Source organism: Grammomys surdaster, unplaced genomic scaffold, assembly GCF_004785775.1.
Source record: "Grammomys surdaster isolate TR1022 unplaced genomic scaffold, NIH_TR_1.0 174, whole genome shotgun sequence".
In the NCBI taxonomy this organism is placed as follows: Eukaryota; Metazoa; Chordata; class Mammalia; order Rodentia; family Muridae; genus Grammomys; species Grammomys surdaster.
The window spans coordinates 26,047,321-26,061,855 of NW_021604622.1; the positions used below are offsets into that span (position 1 = coordinate 26,047,321).

General features: G+C 42.5%; 1 protein-coding gene across 1 annotated transcript in view; it reads right to left on the minus strand.

Moving 5' to 3' along the window:
• LOC114621309 (zinc finger protein 58-like) overlaps window positions 1–14,535 on the minus strand; it is a 34,321-nt gene that overhangs the window by 10,028 nt on the left and 9,758 nt on the right. Inside the window, exons 4-5 of the mRNA XM_028767532.1 lie at window positions 12,764–13,638; window positions 1,190–1,255 (exon numbers count right to left, since the gene is read on the minus strand). Of these exons, the coding sequence (XP_028623365.1) occupies window positions 1,190–1,255; window positions 12,764–13,638 (941 nt within the window). The remainder of the gene's footprint in view (window positions 1–1,189; window positions 1,256–12,763; window positions 13,639–14,535) is intronic.

The window sequence follows — 14,535 nt, forward strand, 5'->3', positions numbered from 1 at the left end:
GGACAGGGTGAGCAGCCGGCTGTATACAAAGGACAGGGTGAGCAGCCAGCTGTATACAAAGGACAGGGTCAGCCAGCTGTATACAATCACAGGACCCTGAGTGAGCCACAGTGCAACTTCATCTCTTAATCTTAACACACAGTATAAATACTTGGGTACTCCAACCCCCCCCCCAACTACCCCCCCCCCCCCCCCCCAATAACTGTAGGGCGAACATCAGGGCACTCGGAGTTGTTGGTTTCAGTTTCTAGATACTCCAATGACGGAAGAAAAGTTTGTGATTAGAGAGCAATGTAGACAGCCTGTCAGGTGTACAAGACTATCTCTCCTCCCCAGAGACATTAACAAATTAACAATTCTCACACCAACTAAACCTCTCCTTTCACAAAAGGGGCCCAAATTTCTGACATCACAAACTCTAGTGCAATTGTATGTGGTAATATTTTCTAGTATTTTCCACTCTGCAGTATAGGATCAGTGACTGCTCAGATGGTACAAACCTTAGAGTGTCCCCTTTATTAGAATTTTTTTTGCCTCTTACGGGTGTGTGTGTGTGTGTGTATTCTGGTCACAGTCGGTATACAAGAGGGATTCCAAAGTGAACCAACGGTCCTGAAAACTAACAATTTATTCCAAAGAAAATGGGGCGAACATCTATCCTATACACCAAACTCCCCGACAGAACTCTCCGTCCCGGAAACTATGAGCTACGTGAATTCAAAACCAGAGTCCTGGGCCAGTCATAGAATACAGGAGGGCCCAGAAAAGCCCACTTGCTCTAGATGTCCTGAGAAATCGGACATCAGCAATGTGAAAGCTAGTAACAGCAAGCTTCCTCAGCTAAGGAGGACTGTGAGCTCTTATCAGTCGGCTCAGGCACGGTCAGCCGAGCCACCCTGATCTAACAATCCTGGACTTTCCACGGTCTCCATTCTTGCACTAGCAGACCATCTCTCGGGTCCCTGAGACACAAGATCGACTCTGGCAGCAGCTCTGTCCTAACAGAGCATTCTCTCCTTACATCATGTGTGCGCCCTCCCCGGAACTGTGGGCAAGCCTGGGTCCGCACAGAACATCCACGTGGGCTTCTCTCCTCCTCCCGCCCAGCTCTCCCCCGCTCCCTGCACGCAGGACCCGCCCACCTGCAGAGTTCCTGAGGCCTGCAAGGCTAGGCTGCACCCGGACCAACCTCCATGTCGAGCGCGGAGCACAAGCCACACTGTCCCAACTTTGAGAACGCCGTAGAGTTTGGAGAAACACAAAAGCAAAATGAACCGGAAGCACAGAGAGAGAGAGTCCTGTCTAGCAGGGTCATGCTGAGAGAGACTACATTTCCCAGAAGTCTATGCGAAGGACTACCCTGAGCCAAAGGCGGCAAGGGTACAGCTGATTGCCCACAGGCTGTAACTGGAATTCGGCTGCTTTTAAAATCTCAAATTTACAAAGAGCTTGTGGAAATGTGAGTCCAGCCTTTAACGACAACATGTTTTAGGTTTCCTTGTTATTCTAATCAATATGTTGTGACTTCAAAAGCTCAGGTGTACCTAGATTCTTATGGCAGCCAGGAAAAAAACCACTTCGACTCAATTTTACTTTTAAATAATGAAGCAAGAAGCTACATTAGGACCCACCACAAACTCTTTAGGATAGTTTTTGAAACCAAGTTTCCTGGAAATGTTCTGAAATCTCAGCTACTCTGGGGCTTGAGCAAAAGAATCACAAGTCTCTGTCCCAAATTCAAAGAACCAAAAGCGACAGGGGCTACTTACTGGTAAAGCATTTGCCTGGAGTGAAGGAGGCCTTGGTTTAACACCCATTATGACACTAAATCAATGAGAAGAAAAAAACCAAAACGAACATTTTTTTTTCCGGTTCCAATGGGGGAGGGGGGTATTCAGGACAGAGGGCAAAGGTGGGGAGAGAAACGGGAGGAAATGGCGGAAAAAAAGAGGAACAGTTGTATGTGTACACTGGAACGCAGTTTGGGGCATGGGCCAAGGAAAACAAGTGTCTATTACCGATAAGCCCCGGAACCCCTTTGAGATTTTCATCTGTCCTTAGTCCCTTGTCCACACGTTCCTCCATTAATCCATGTAAACAATTTAATATTTGAGACAGCTGTACCAGAGCTTGGCTGGATTCTCTTTCACAAACTTAGACCATGTTTCACCACCAGGTTTGTTTCCGTACCCTGAACACTGGTTCACACACAATGAGATTACGTCTCAGATGAGACAGTGGGAAGATCAGATCTGTTTTGTTTCATCACCAAAAGAAACTCATTGTGTTGGGTTTTATGTAAACTTGACACAAGCTAAAGTCATCAGAGGAGTGAGCCTCAGTGAGGAAATCCCTCTATAATATCAGGCTGTAGGCAAACCTGTGGATCATTTCATTTTCTCAAGTAGAGATTGATGTGGCAGGGCCTAGGCCATTGTGAGTGCTATCAACCATGGGCTGCTGGTTCTGAGTTCTGTAAAAAATCCGCCTGAACAAGCCATGAGGAGCAAACCAGTAAGCAGAACCCCTCCACGGCCTCTGCATCAGCTCCTGCCTCCAGGTTCTTCCCTGTCTGAATCTAGCCTTGACTTATTCCAATGGACAGCAATCAAGTTTATGTAAACTGAAAAAACCGTTTTGTCCTCTGATTGCTATTCTTGGTACTTGGCTATATCTGGAATTAACTGGAATCTAGAAATAGAAGGTACACCTATGAGAGATTTTTTTGTTTAAAGTGGGTAGATCCACTTCTAGTCAAGACTTTTGAGGTAGATGTTGGGGGTTGCCCTTGTGCTGTTTGTATTCTGATGTTAATTCTGCTTCCTCAAGAGGGACTCCCCTGAGGAGTGGACATGTACTCATGTGATCTCATGTGAACCTTCTGCCCATTCTAACTGGTCAATAAAGTCTACAGCCTGTGATTGGGCAGTGGAAGGGAAAGGTGAGACTGGAGGTTTTAGAGAGTGAGGGAAGAGTAGGGAGCAAGGGAGGCAGAAGATGGAGGAAGAGGAGTTGGAAGATGGGGCAGAACTACATGGCCCAGAGAAGCTGAAAGTAGCAAGGGATCTCATAATTGGGGAACAGAGTACTGTAGTAGGTAAATCTGCCCAATCGAGGCACACAGCTTATAAGTATTGTAACTGAGTTGTGTGTTTTTGCATGGGCTTATTGGTGTTGGAGATTTATTGTAACAGGTAGAAATGCCTGTTCGCATGCCTCTGATCCAAATCTTGAGGTGGGAAGATACAACTTTAATCTGGACCACACCTTCTGCTGGAAGCCTATATAAGAGCAGTTTTTAACTTGTAGGTTATGTCCCCTTGAGGGTCAAACAACCCTTCTCAGAGGTTGCTTAAGACCATCTGCATAACACATATTTACATTATAATTCATAACAGCAAAATTAATGATGAAATAACAAACATAATTTTATGGTTGGGGGGTCACAGCATGAGAAACTGTATTAAAGACTCACAGCATTAGGAAAGCTGAGAACCACTGCTATACAGACACAAAAGAGGAAAGCTTTTGCTCTTTGACTGCCTGCTGTCACCTAGCAAATCCATTCCCTCATGGGCATTACAGCTACATATTTGGGATTCCAGCATATATTGAGCACCAGCTTGTGGACTGAGCAAACTACTGGAGTCTTGGACTTTCTATGCTCTGCCAGCCAACATGAGATTAGCTGAACTACAGTCTGTAAATCATTTTAATAAATCCCTCCCACCTCTTTCTCTCTCTTACACTGAAACCTAGCCAACTACCCGGTAAAACTGTTCAGTTCTATTCTCAACATCAACAGGATAGCCAACAACCATCTGTAACTTCAGTTTCTGGGGATCCAAAGCCCCCTTGTGGCTTCTGTAGGCAATGCATGCACATAATAAACGGGCACATCCAAGCAAGCAAATAGCCTTATATACAAAATTAAGATAAATCTTTAATAGAAAGTATAAACATAGCAGGGCGGTGGTGGCACACGCCTTTAATCCCAGCACTTGGGAGGCAGAGGCAGGCAGATTTCTGAGTTCGAGGCCAGCCTGGTCTACAGAGTGAGTTCCAGGACAGCCAGGGCTACACAGAGAAACCCTGTCTTGAAAAACCAAAAAGAAAGAAAGTATAAACATGCATCACACGTTTATCCCCCGGTGCACAACTACCTTAGGTAATCACTATTATAGCCCAATGTAAACACAGCACATAAACTCCTGTGTTTACATAAAAAGATTCCATCCATGAGGAATGTCCTATCCTATGGAGACTCAAATTGGGAATGCTGCAATATAACATATTCAATGCTAAATAAGTCAGTCCATGCGCTGTTAGCTGTTGAGAATTACAACCTACTTTCTGGCCTGAGGCTGAGGATCACACTGAACAAGTGGACCTCATGCTCCCTGTGTAGTTGAAGATGACCTTGGTCCCAACGGTCTGTCTTCCATGTCCTAAGTGCTGGGACTATAAGCCACCACCACCATATCTAGCTACCAGGGCATTCTGCTGTTTGTGATGTTTCTTGTTGCTGTGATATCTGACAAGCCACATACTGAAGAAGTTTGCTTTGTCTCGAATGTCGAGGGTCCAGTCCACCACCACAGGAGACGGATGGAAAGATGGGAATCAAGGGGCTTTGTGACCGAGTGAAGTAAGCAAGCAGAGAAACAGGAAGCGCTGGTGCTTGTCCGTACTGTTCTTTTGTTTTTCAGTTGGTCTAGCATCTAGTGCAATTTAGCTTTCACCTCCACTTCATCACATAGAGATGACTTGGAGACTTTCTAGAAGCACTGAACATGTCAAACATGGCCTGACAGATCAACTGTCTCTAAGAGCAGTGCAGTGCTGGATATATCTTTCTCAAGGCTATATCTTCAATGTGTGAAACAGATTAAACACATGAATGTGGACAATGCTGCCCAGCTCAATCAATGCTTCTTGAAAACACATGGAGTGAAAGGTCAGGAGGATAGGGCACAGCAGAGAGACATCTCTGATTTGGACTCAGATCTTTCTGATGAAATCTGGGTGGGTGAGAGCTGAACACCACTGTATACATTCCAGAATAGTTTACCCAAGATCCATAAGGATGGTAAATCATGCAAGAGGCAGGCAATAAAGGGGTATCTGTGAGCTAAGACAGGCCAAGAAACGTGGCTCCCGAGTTCTAACATTCTACCTCTTCCCAATGGGGTATGCTGTGAACACTTAACTCAGGGGTAGGTGTTAGTCCTTCTGGTAACTTCAGTTCATGATTGGTGCGAATGTATGGAGATCTTACTCATTGTGCTTTTTTTTTTCCAGTGCCTCATGAAGAAATGCTAGCATTGAACACAAACAAAACTACCCACATTAAGGAACAGGAAAGAAAATGAAGCCCTGCATTTTAGAGTATCATAGTTAGGGTTTCTGTCGATGCAGAGAAACACTATGACCAAAAACAAATTGGGGAGAAAAGGGTTTACTTGGGCTTACATTTCCATAGTATATTTCCATAGTCCATCACTTAAGAATGGTATGATGGTTTATATATGTTTGGCCCAGGGAGTGGCACTATTAGAAGGTGTGACCCTGTTGGAGTAGGTGTGGCCTTGCTGGAGTAGTTGTGTCACTGTGGATATAGGTTTTAAGACCCACAACCTAGCTTCCTGGAAGCCAAGATTCTACTAGCAGCATTCAGATGAACAAGTAGAACTCTCACTGGGCAGTGGTGCTGTGCACCTTTAATCCCAGCACTTGGGACACAGAGGCACGTGAATTTCTGAGTTCGATGCCAACCTGGCCTACAGAGTGAGTTCCAGGACAGCCAGGGCTACACAGAGAAACCCTGTCTCAAAAATCCAAACAAACAAACAAACAAAAAGTAGAACTCTCAACTCTTCCTGCACCATGTCTGCCTGGATGCTGCCATGTTCCCACCTTGACGACAATAAACCTCTGAACCTGTAAGCCAGCCCCAACTAAATGTTGTCCTTTATAAGACTTGCCTTGGAGCCGGGCATTGGTGGCATATGCCTTTAATCCCAGCACTTGGGAAGCAGAGGCAGGTGGATTTCTGAGTTCGAGGCCAGCCTGGTCTACAGAGTGAGTTCCAGGACAGCCAGGCTTGCACAGAGAAACCCTGTCTCGAATAAAAAAAAAAAAAAGGACTTGCCTTGGTCATGGTATCTGTTCACAGCAGTAAAACCTTAACTAAGACAGGGCCTATCTTCCTCTAATCATTCAGGAAAAGGGAAGTGTGCACAGTCATTGCTTATCAGCTCCTTCTCTAAAGCCAGAGATTTGCTTGGAAGAGCTTGGGACCGTAGGCTTGGGGAAGCTGTGGCTTCAGATCCTAAGAACCCAACACTTCCCACCAAATATGGTTATCAGTCCTAAGGCTGCTATGAGCTAGGTCCGTTGTGTTCTTGAGTACCTTGTGTTCCCTTTGTGCAACATTGTTTGATTAGCTTCTTGTTGACTATGTACCATTGTATGATGGTTTCTGCTGACTCTGTCCCATTTAGCCCCATAGAGAGAATATATAAAATGCTATACTTCTTAATAAGCTTGCTTGGCATAAGGCATAGGTTGTGTAAGACCTCCTGATCCCAGATTTTCTTATCTTTTTATGGAGTTCATGACCCAGGGAAAAGCGAATAGACTTGATCTGGATTATATGATTAGTTAAATGTATTAAGACTGCTAGCACGACAACAGTCGCTGAGGCAAACTTGAGATTTTCATCTGAAAAGGGCAAAGAAAGGATTTTTAAAGATAGAAACCACAAGACATCGAGTATCTGCGCAATTGGCCCAAGAGCTGTTCTACTCTGCCAAGATTAAGTAGTCAAATCGAGTCCGTGAAGCTGTAGCAGGTTACAAAAGCCAAAAAGCAGTGAGTCTATCATATCAAGCAGACAGTCACTGGTCAGAGTTACTGGGTACTTATCTTCCAGGGACTGGAGTAAGAGATAAACATCTAGTGGGTACCAAGATGGATGCCTAGCATAAAATGGGGGTCCCTTCAGCCATCACAGTCTTCTCTATCTTCATTTCTCTTTATCTTATAACCTTCGTCCAAGTCCTCTCTCTCAAGACCCCATCATGTGACCTGCTGGATCACGTGATCAAACCGTGAAGCAGAGGAAGCTATGAAATCATGCGTGAATAATCTTACCGGATAGAGTAACTCCAAACAAAAACTAATCGGAGGAACGAAGAGCACCGCTACGCGTAAGTAAACACAGACACAACGAATGAAAATGTTTCCACACAAAATCAACAGGGTTTCGGTTCCACCTAGGTAACACTGAAAGACATGGAAATCAAACACTTCACAGAAAATAAAAACAGGACATTTCCATATCGCAGTCTCACATCTAGATAGGTCCTCCAAACAAACCAACCATGTGGAAAGGATCCTCCAAGATAGATATCTGAACCGTCAGCTAGATTTAAAAGATAGTTACAGAACATTATACACAACAACAAAAAGAATATATTCTGCTCAGTGGCATAAGATTACTTCTCTAAAATGGACCACGTCACAGGCCACAGCCAAAACATTATTAAAAAAAAAAAAAAACCCAGGAAGAAAGAAACGAATCTTGTACATCCTATCAGAATGCAATGTACTGAAACTAAAAATGAATAAAAAGACTAACCTAAGAAAAATGCACAATTAATTGAGGAAATGATATGCCTTTGAATGACCAGTGGTTCACGGAAGGATTAGAGAGAAAGTACTCCCAAGTGGAAGACTTATATTGAATCCTCAATTAAAATAGCAGAGGTCTCAAATTTAAAAACAAATAAACATCCCCCCAAAACAAAAACACTGACCCACAACACTAAGAAGACAGAAACAATCATCAAAAGTCTCATCATAATGCCGAGCCTGACAGATTCACTATAAAATTCTACTCACCTTAGAAAATTTTAACATTTTTTTATTAAAAAAAAATTACTTTTATTTCTAAAACAAAAAAAAATCAAATATTAACACATTTCAAATCCTTCCAAAAATAGAAAAAGATGCACACTACCAAACACATTCTAAGAGACACTGTAACTCTAATATCAAAAGTAGACACACACACACACACATACACACATGTGTCCTTCCTCCAGCCTTGAGCAGGCTGGAGACCTTGTTTAACACAAGAGACCAGATAATAGGACCTAGGTGGAACTAACCACCTTGGCTGCATATCAATAGACACCTAGGTGGAGTCACCCACCTTGGCTGCTCGTAGATCCTGCTACAGGAACTTGAAAGAACTGCCCCTGGGCTTGCCTTGAGACATCTCTGGCCGTGACCTGTGACCAAGAACGGATTATCCCACCCAACTCTGCCTGCTGAAACTAGGAAGGGTTCGGGCGGGGTCTTCCCCTTTAAATTGAAAACTTAACATTAAACCATTGAGCCTTGATCAGAGAACTTTGTCTTGGCTTCATCTTTTCTTGCTCTCCGTTGTCCCCCTTTTGTTCCCAGCCCTCTTTCCAGGTGAACCCGTTCAACTCGTGGCCACAGGCGGCTACAGATTGGTGCCCAACGTGGGGCCAGTAAAAAAAACGAGAGAGCAACAGACGAACAGCTGTCTTGGTGAGGCCTCACGGAAAACGGAAAAAGAAGGAGAGTATCCCGCACACTTGGTAAAGAGCAAACGACATTTATACTAGCGCTAGTGGTAACTAATTTTTGGAGGCCCTGTTTACAGGAAGTGTGTTTAGAGGGGTACGGTATATCTAGGTCGATCAGGTTTTTGACCCGACGCCTATTTCGCCTAAGAGGTGACAACAATTTGGGACAGGAGAATTTCAATCAGGCATTTGCCACAGCCTAAAAGCTGCTTCAGGCGAGAAGAGTAAGGTTAGAAGGAATTATAAAACTAGAAAGCAGGGCACTGAGGTGTTACAATAGCTGCCTGCTACATCTCCTGAAGAACAAGATGAAAAGTTAGATCTTGAATATGAGAAAGAAAAGGTTCCAGAAAAACAGTTGTCCTCTCTCTGAGCTATGTCAACAAAAAAGAATGGAAAGGCTGTTTCAGAGCTCTCCTAGGAACAAGATAAAAGTCAGAAGACGTAGAAGACGTCCTGAGTTTCTTTTTGACTCCTAGATGTCTTTGTCTGTTGTCTGTCTTTGGCGCACACACACACACACATGCACACACACATGCATGCTCGCACACACACAGACGCACACACACCAAATAGCCCTAATAAATATAGATTTTCTTAAAGAAAATTAACTATAGTCAAACTTTGATCTCACATCATGACCAAGCTAGCTTCATCCCCATGATGGAAGGTTGGCTCAATATATGTAAATCAATACATAATGCACCATAAAATAGACAAACGGAAATCACATAATCATCTCATGTGGAAAAGTCATTGGGTAAACTTCCAATGTATTCTTAAGTCTCGATGAAGGCCTGGATGGAACGGGAGAAGCATCTGTCATTATAATAAAAGCTGTGGACAAAACTGTGGGCAACTTTCATCATATGGAGAGAAATGAAAACTCTGGAATGAGACCAGGGCCCCTAATAATTCTACTTTTCCAATATTGTACTCTAATTTTTTGTTGTTATTGTTTTTTTGAGACAGGGTTTCTCTGTATAGCCCTGGCTGTCCTGGAACTCACTCTGTAGACCATAGAATATCATGAGCCTCTGTATACGCTAACAAGATACTTGCAGAGAAAGTACTTAGGAAAAATAGCATCTAGTTTTAAAAAGTTGTTTAAAGGAGACATCCAGGAATAACCCTAACCAAAGAAGTGAAGGGCTTCTATAAACAAAATTTGAAAATATCAAAAAGCATCACTTATAGGAAGACATTATAAGACAGAAAGACACGTTCTGGGATTTGCAGAGCTCATTTTGTAAAAACACCTAGAGTAATAAAAGCAATCAATACATTCAATGCAGTCAGTAGCAAAATTCCAATGACAAAGAACTAGAAAAACACATAACTCATGCGGGAACAAAAATTGCCACATATAAGCAAAGCAGTTTATGCAGAAAGAACCGTCAAATGTATGTTACTTAACAGCCTCAAACATAAAATGTCATACTATACTACACTATACGACATAACCATAGTGCTAAGGACTATATGGTAGTCATAAAAACACAGATATGTAAATAATGCAATGTAAAATGCCCCCACAGAGACAACACTAAGTTAAAGGACACAAACTATTTGACAAAATTTCCAAAAATACATGACACAATAGAGAGCCTTTTGAACAAATACTGCTGGAAAAATTAGATATCCAAATTCTTCCAGAAGGAAGAATAAAATTAGTTCTATTTCACTTATCCTACACAAAAATAAATTCAAACTGATTTGAAAGATATTACCATTGAAATGCAAAAGCATCACAGTAACTAATTGTACAAATGCGCACATAATTCAAACCACACATCGCACATTTTTCTTTTTGTGTATTTTTGCATTAAAGTTGTATAAGCTATATTGATACTATATCTATCGCCGTGTGTGCATGACTGTGTGCGTTGAAAGGAAACGGTTTAGAAAGAGAATGGGGTGATGAGGAGGGAGGCAGAAGGGAAATAACAGGAAGTAGGCAGAAAACACGGACGCGCATGTATCAAATGCCATGTCTTATTTTTATTAGTAACTTTTCCAGTTGATGTGATAAAATGGAAGAGCAACTTGGAGGAGAAGGAGTTCAATCTGGCTCAGGGTGGAAGGCTGCTCTCTCCCATCGTGGTGGTCTGCATAAGAAGAGGTTCCAGGGGCTCCTGTATTTTGAATCTTTGGCTGACTACTTAAGAAGGATTAGCAGTATGGCCTTTTCAGAGGAGGGGTGTGTGTGTGTCTGTGTGTGTATAATAAAACAAATTCTCTGATGTGTGAAGAATGAAGGAGGCAGGGTTTCTCTTATATATAGATGCTGCAGATTAGAATAACTGTTCAATAGTTTTCCAATATCTTTGGTGTCATAAAGTTCCTCTCTATTCTGAGGTATTCGGAGTTTAATCAAGCACAATCTTTTTTAATAAAAACATTTGTCATATTCTTTGCATAAATAGGGTTTGTCTTCATTGTGAATGCTCTGGTGTCCAGTGAAGGTTGAACAAGTCTAGTTTCTGGGTTTTTGGGGAGGTTTGTTTAGGTTTTTCGAGACAGGGTTTCTCTGTGTAGCCCTGGCTATCCTGGAACTCACTCTGTAGACCAGGCTGGCCTCGAACTCAGAAATCCGCTTGCCACTGCTTACCAAATGCTGGGATTAAAGGTGTATGCCACCATTGCCCAGCTGGTTGAACCAATCTAAAGGCTTTGTGACACTCTCTCCTGTATAAGGTCTGGAGACAACTGGAGTGTAAGGAAGTGTGAAAATCCTTCACAAGTCCATTGCCGTCTTACTTTGCTTTCTCTTCCCATGGCAAATGCCATGATCCCAAACAACTTAGAGGAAGACAGGTTTGTTTCAGTTTAAAGCTTAAAGGTCTATCATCCAGGGAAGCCAGAGCAGGAATTGAAACAGAAACCATAGAGCAGCTGTTAACAACCTGTGGGTTGTGACCCCTTTGGCAGTCAAATGACTTTTCACAGTGGTCGCTTAAAATCATCTGTATACAAGACATATTCATAGCAATATCAAAATTACAGTTTAGAAGTAGCACTGAAAATAATTTTATGGTTGAGGGTCACCACAAGATGAAAAACTGCATTAAGGGGTCACAACATTAGGAGAATTGAGAAGCAGCATAGAGGAATTATGCCTGTCTGCTACATAGTTGACTATGCTCCTTCACCCAGATTTCTGTATACCCAGGAACACCTACCTGCTGTTGAATGGCACTCTTTACCCTTGGATAGACTAATGCACATCACTTAGCAATCAAGAAAATGCCCCTCCCAACATATGCCTGTAGGCTAATCTGTAGTCAAATGCCTAGTTGAGAGTCCCTCAGGAAATGCCGGGCTGAGGTGGATGTCTACAGCTAACAAGGATGTCTGCACCTGCTGGGATTCTCACCTGTGTCGATTCTTTAGCGTTGATGAAGCCTCGAGTCATCATTCAAGGCTTAGGCACAGTGTTTGTACATGGAGAGTGTCTCTGTAGTATGAAGTCTCTTGGATACTTACAGTGTGAAACAGGTAAAGGACTTGTCACGCTGATTGCTCTTGAAGACTTCCTCATCAGATGGATTCTCCAATGCTTATATTGACATGAGGGATTGATATGCCCTGGTCTTTTTCTGCACGTGTGTAGGATTTCTCTCAGGTGTGAATTGTTTGTGGTTGAGCAACAGCTGAATGATACATCAAACATCTGCCACCTCCTTCCTATGTACAGGCTAGCTATCTGTGTAGCCGCCTGTAGCCACGAAACAACCGGGTTCACCTAAAAGGGGGGCTCGGAATGAAAGAAGGGACGGAGGGTGAAAAGAGATGAAGCCAAGACAAAGTTCTCTATCAAGGCTCAAAGTTTAATGTTCAGCTTTCAAATAAAAAGGGGAAACCCCACCTCCACCACCAACCCCCTTCTTGCTTCCCCTAGTGTGGGTGAAGGGAATCCATCCCAAATCGAAGCCTGAGGTGTCTCAAGGCTAGCTCAGCAGGCAGTCTATTCTTGTCAGCTCCTGTAGCAGACTGTGTACCCAAGGTGGTTAACACCTCCTGAGTCCTACTGTTTGGTCTGTTGTCGTAAAGGAGATCCTTCAGGCCTGCTCAAGGCTGGGGGAAGGGCATATATCTGAACACTTTTATGTGTTTTAAGTTATGAAGAACCTTTAAAAGGCCTTTCGACATTTCTCACATTTAGATGGTTTTCCCTCCAGACGAATTTTCTGGAGGTTAGAAAATGTTGTCTGAATAGAAAAGCTGTCACCACAGTTGTGACAGGTATAGTGCTTCATTCTCTTATGGGTTCGTGCATGTTGAGTGACGTCTGAAGGACTGGGAAAGGCTTTGCCACATTCCTCACACTCATAGGGCCTCTCCTCAGAATGAATTCTCTCATGTCTCTTAAGGCCTGAAGAATAGTAAAACATTTTGCCACATTCGTTGCACTTGTAGGACTTCTGTCCAGTATGAGCATTCTTGTGTCGACGAAGGTGATGGGCCCTGCTATAGGCTTTGCCGCATTTCTCACAGGTGAAGCGTTTCTCTCCAGTGTGAACGACTTTGTGTTTACTAAGGTCTGAAAGATTACTAAAGGGTTTTTCACACTCTTCACACTTGTATGGTTTCTCTCCCGTATGAATTCTTTGGTGTTTTGCAAAGTCTCCAGGACTGGAAAACTTTTTGCCACATACGTCACACTCGTAGGGTTTCCATCCGGTGTGAATTTTCTGGTGGTTAGTACGTGTGGAGGGCGTAAAAAAGGCCTTGTCACACAGTTCACATTTGTAAGGTTTCTCTCCAGTGTGAATATTGTGGTGGTGAATAAGTGAGGAAGGCACAGAAAAGGCCTTGCCACACACTTCACATTTGTAAGATTTCTCTCTGGTGTGAATTTTCTGGTGGTTATGAAGTGTGAAGGGTAGAGAAAAGGCCTTGCCACATATGTCACACTTGTAGGGTTTCTCTCCAGTGTGAGTTCTCAGGTGATAAGTAAGGACCGAGCTCTTAGCAAAGGCTTTGCCACATTCTTTACATCTATAGGGCTTTTTTCCTGGTGAGTAGAAGTTGAGATAAGGAGAAAAGCTTAGGAACATTTGTCATATTTATAATGTGCATCTTTAATACAGAGACTTTAACTCTTTTTCACGGATAAATAAAAAAGCTACAACACATCACAACATTTCTATTCACAGTGCCTATATTTAGAAAACAGAGCAGATGGAAATCAGTTACAGCTCAATTGAAATAAGACAACGACAAAACAGAAAGAGTAGAACACAATTCAAATCTAAACACCTATGAAAGCTGTAACATGGATAGTAATAGAAACTCTTCAGGAATTACGGTAACAGAATTATGATAAGCAAACACAGAAACTGTATGAGTGTATACACTTGAAAATGACAGAGTAGCCACACGAGGAAAACAGAAAGCTACTGATGAGTGTGTGAAAGTGGATGGACATGGGAAACGACCATGTCTTATCCTCAGCATGCAGTTTTAGTTGTGGAAGATAGAAAGAATGAGCTGCAGAACCAGAGGACTGGCCGAAAACAAGCCAATAATACGCTTCTTCAATTTAAGATAGCAGGCTGTACATTATAGTCTAATGACAAGACAGGATACCAGGAAAATATTAGGAAAAAACTTCAAGTTCTGCTATATATGACAAATTTTGATAACTGAATACACCTGTCAGTTAACTAAATTAACTAAACAATTGATTAAAAAAGTACCTTAGTTTCTAAGAACTATTTATTTACAAGGTAAATAACCCTGAAGTAACCAATGAAAAGAGAAAATATAAAAAACATAAACATATGAGACCCATGTTCACACATGTAAATGGGAAACATGGCAGTATGAGGCCTGTGTTCACACATGTAAATGGAAAACATGACAGTATGAGGCCCGTGTTCACACATGTAAATGGAAAACATGAGAGTAT